The following is a 3653-nucleotide window of genomic DNA, read 5'->3' as shown; positions in this document are numbered from 1 at the left end:
AAAAAAAAAAAAAAAAAGAAAGAAAAAAAGTGACATCCTATCTTTATTAAAAATAGAAAAATCAGTGAGGCATAATGGCAGGCACCTGTAATCCCAGCTACTGAGGGAAACTAAGGCAGGAGGATAGCTTGAATCCAGGAGTTTCTTTTTTCTTTTGGAGACAAAGTGTCACTCTGTTACCCTAGGTAGAATGCTGCAGTGTCATAGCTCACAGCAACCTCAAATTCCTGGGCTCAAGCAATCTTCTTGCCTCAGCCTCCTAAATAGCTGGGACTATAGGTGCCTGACACAACGCTCAGCTAGTTTTTCTATTTTTAGTAGAGACAGTGTCTCACTCTTGCTCTCAGACTGGTGTTGAACTCCTGAGCTCAAGCAATCCACCCACCTTGGCCTCCCACAATGCTAGAATTACAAGTGTGAGCTGCTGAACTTGTCCTGAACCCAGGAGGCTGAGGTTGCTGTGAGCTAGGCTGATGCCATGGTACTCTAGCCTGGGGCAATAGAGACTCCATCTCAAAAAGAAAAAACAATACAACTTTCCCCAATAGGAGCAATGATAATTAGCTAGGCTGGACTTCCCTCTAAAATTTAAAAAGGAAATGTGAAAGAAGTTGGAAGTAGAAGAAACTAGAAGATGCAAAAAGCAAAGGAGCAAGAGATAGTTCCAATAATAAAGGAGTCCTAGAAAAAGGATCCACTAACTGCCATAATACAAACTCCTTTTGGATCTCTGTGATATTTTTATTACTTTAGTGTTACTCTGCATCCACTAATGAACCTTGGGGCTTGAGGTACTTTGAGAAAGCTGCTGCCTAATACATACACTGTATTAGTCTTTCTGAATTGGCAGTAGTGAGTTACCTATTCTTGCTTTCACCCAAAGGGCCTAGAAATGCTAAGACTCTTATATAAAGCAGCTTCACATACCTGCATTTTTTTCTCTTGTTCATTTTCTCCAATCATTCCAGTACCTGTTACACTTTCACTTCCATCAATGGACACCTATAGGAATAAAATATACCTTAAAAATATTTTATTTTTTAAAATTTTGAGATATAGTCTTGCTGTGTTACCTAAATTAGAGCATATTATTATCATCACAGCTCATTGTAACCTCAGACTCCTGGGCTCAAGTGATCCTGCTGCCTCAGCCTCCCTAATAACTGGGACAACAGGCATGTGACTAATTTTTCTGTTTTTGGTAGAGACATGGTCTTGCCCTTGTTTAGGCTGGTCTCAAACTTCTGACCTCAAGAGATCTCCTTCCTCGGCCATGTTTTACATTTTGATAATGGCTTAGGATAGAAAATAAGTTAATGGGGCTTCATTATCATTTAATTTTGTGCGTATCTGAAATTTTCCATAATAAAAAGTAGGAGGAAAAAAACTCTTTTAAATTATATGAGAGATGTATGTTCAATACAGGGGTAAAAACTGGCCTTCTGATGTAAAACTTAATTGAGACTATCTTTTTTTTTTGAGATAGGGTCTCACTCTGTTAGGTAGAGTAGAGTGCAAGTGACATCAGCATAGCTCATTGTAACCTCAAATTCCTAGTCTCAAGTGATCCTCCTGCCCCAAGCTCCCGAATTGCTGGGACTATTAAGTGCATGCTACCACGTCTAGCTAATTTTTTTCTTTTTTTGGGGACAGAGTCTCACTATGTCACCCTTGGTAGACATAGTGAGCCGTGGTGTTGCAGCTCACAGGAACCTCAAACTCTTGGACTTTAGCGATTCTCTTGCCTCAGCCTCCTGGGTAGCTGGGACTACAGGTGCCCACCACAACACCCGGCTATTTTTTGGTTGCAGTTGTCATTGTTGTTTAGTGGGCTCTGGCTGGGCTTGAACCCACCAGCTTCAATATATGTGGCCGGTGCCCTACTCACTGAGCTATAGGCACCGAGCCGGCTAATTTTTTTCTATTTTTAATAGAGATGGAGTCTCGTTCTTGCTCAGCCTTGTCTCTAATTCCTGACTTCAAGTGATCCTTCTATCTCGGCTTCCCAGTGTGCTAGGATTATAGGCGTGAACCTGCTCCCATGAAATTTCTTTTCTATAAGCCCCTACCTCATCTTCTTATTTTTCTTCCAGTATTTCTTTCTATACTTCACTTCTTTTATGATAAATGCTGATTTCTCTGACGCTGATTTTAACTTTGAATTGCTTATTTCTTAATGAATTGTCTTTTGTTTTCTTTTCTTTTCATAAAAATGAAAGAACCTGTATCTGAGATGTTCTGGACATTGTAAAATAAAAGCTGTACCTTTGCTGCATACTGTTCCAAAGCACTGATCGTGTCGGGGTCAATTGCTGCATCCCCAGTGTGCAGACCTGCCACTGTCCCATCAGCCTGAATTGCCAAGATGGTGTCAGACTGTGGGACCTGCACTGCATGATGGATATAAGCAGTGGTGCCGTCTTCCAACTGAACAGCCTGTAATGCACTCTGGTCATAACTATCTGAGGGAGTAGAAGAGAATGGTATTAAATTAAAGGTAAAGTCTGATAAACATTTACACATTTAGAGAAAGAAGGACATGTACTTCTATCGAGTAGTTACTATGTGCACTGGACCATATGCTTTATATGTGTTATTTGATTTAATCCTCATGACAATTCTGCGAGGCAGGTATATGTACGCATTTAGCATTCCTGCTGTATCAGTATGAAATTGAGGTTTGGGGAAGTAAAGTCACTTTCTTTAGGAACCAGAATATAAAAAAATACAATACAGTCTAAATCAGTGTGTGGAGAAATCAGGATTTTAACTCATGTCAGCATGACTCCAAAGTCCATGGTGTTTTTATTATTTTATATGTAACAAAACATATACAGCATCGTAACATGACAAATCTAGCCAGTTACAATAAACCTGTGATTAATTTCCATTGCTAAAGAAAAAAATTGAGTTTATTTTTTCTCAATTTCAATTAAACAAACTTATTTACAAACTTAAATATTCTAAATTTTATAAAGATTTCCTCCTTTGGTTTCACAACTAAAGATTCTTTCTAAAATATGTTATATATCATTGTACAATAAAGTATTTTATTAAGTAATAATAACTAACATTTACTGAGCATTTGTAATGTGCCAAGCATGGTTCTAAGTGCTTTACATATGTGCTTGCCCATTCTGTTCTCAAGGACCCTATGATGTGGATACTAATCTTCTACAGATGACAAAACTAAAGCACAGGGAAGCTATGCCATTGCTTAATGTTAGACAGCTACAAAGTAGTAGCTTTGAACACAGATTTGAATCCAGATAGCCTGGCAGTAGAGCTGTGTTCACTACTCCTACACATTCCTTTACAATGTTAATAAGCATTACCATTTTGTCATATTTGCTTCTGGTATAGGCAGTCCTCTAGTTACAAACATCTGACTTATATTCAATTTGCATTTATAAACAGGGCTTTACAGTAAGTCTCTGAGTTACAAACATCTGATTGACATGTGATTCACACTTATGAATGGAGGCCATTACAGGTAATAGGTAAATATAATAGGTAATTGTACCTGTTCCAATTTACATACAGATTCAACTTAAGAACAAACCTATAGAACCTATCTCATTTGTAACAACCCAGGGATTGCCTGTATTTTAAAAATGTTTATTTAGTTTTTTTTTTTAATTAACTTTTTTTTT

General features: G+C 37.8%; 1 protein-coding gene across 5 annotated transcripts in view; it reads right to left on the bottom strand.

The window, feature by feature from the left end:
* Positions 1–3653, bottom strand: part of ZNF143 (zinc finger protein 143) — a 77287-nt gene that overhangs the window by 50754 nt on the left and 22880 nt on the right. For all 5 annotated transcript variants that reach the window (XM_012803962.1, XM_003781089.2, XM_023515174.1 and 2 more), the window contains exons 6-7: positions 2266–2462; positions 928–1002 (exon numbers count right to left, since the gene is read on the bottom strand). In XM_012803962.1, the coding sequence (XP_012659416.1) occupies positions 928–1002; positions 2266–2462 (272 nt within the window). The remainder of the gene's footprint in view (positions 1–927; positions 1003–2265; positions 2463–3653) is intronic.

This window comes from Otolemur garnettii, unplaced genomic scaffold (assembly GCF_000181295.1).
Source record: "Otolemur garnettii isolate 467f Iridium unplaced genomic scaffold, OtoGar3 scaffold00001, whole genome shotgun sequence".
In the NCBI taxonomy this organism is placed as follows: domain Eukaryota; kingdom Metazoa; phylum Chordata; class Mammalia; order Primates; family Galagidae; genus Otolemur; species Otolemur garnettii.
The sequence above is the reverse complement of the archived record's forward strand: the minus strand, read 5'-3'. Positions and strand labels throughout refer to the sequence as shown.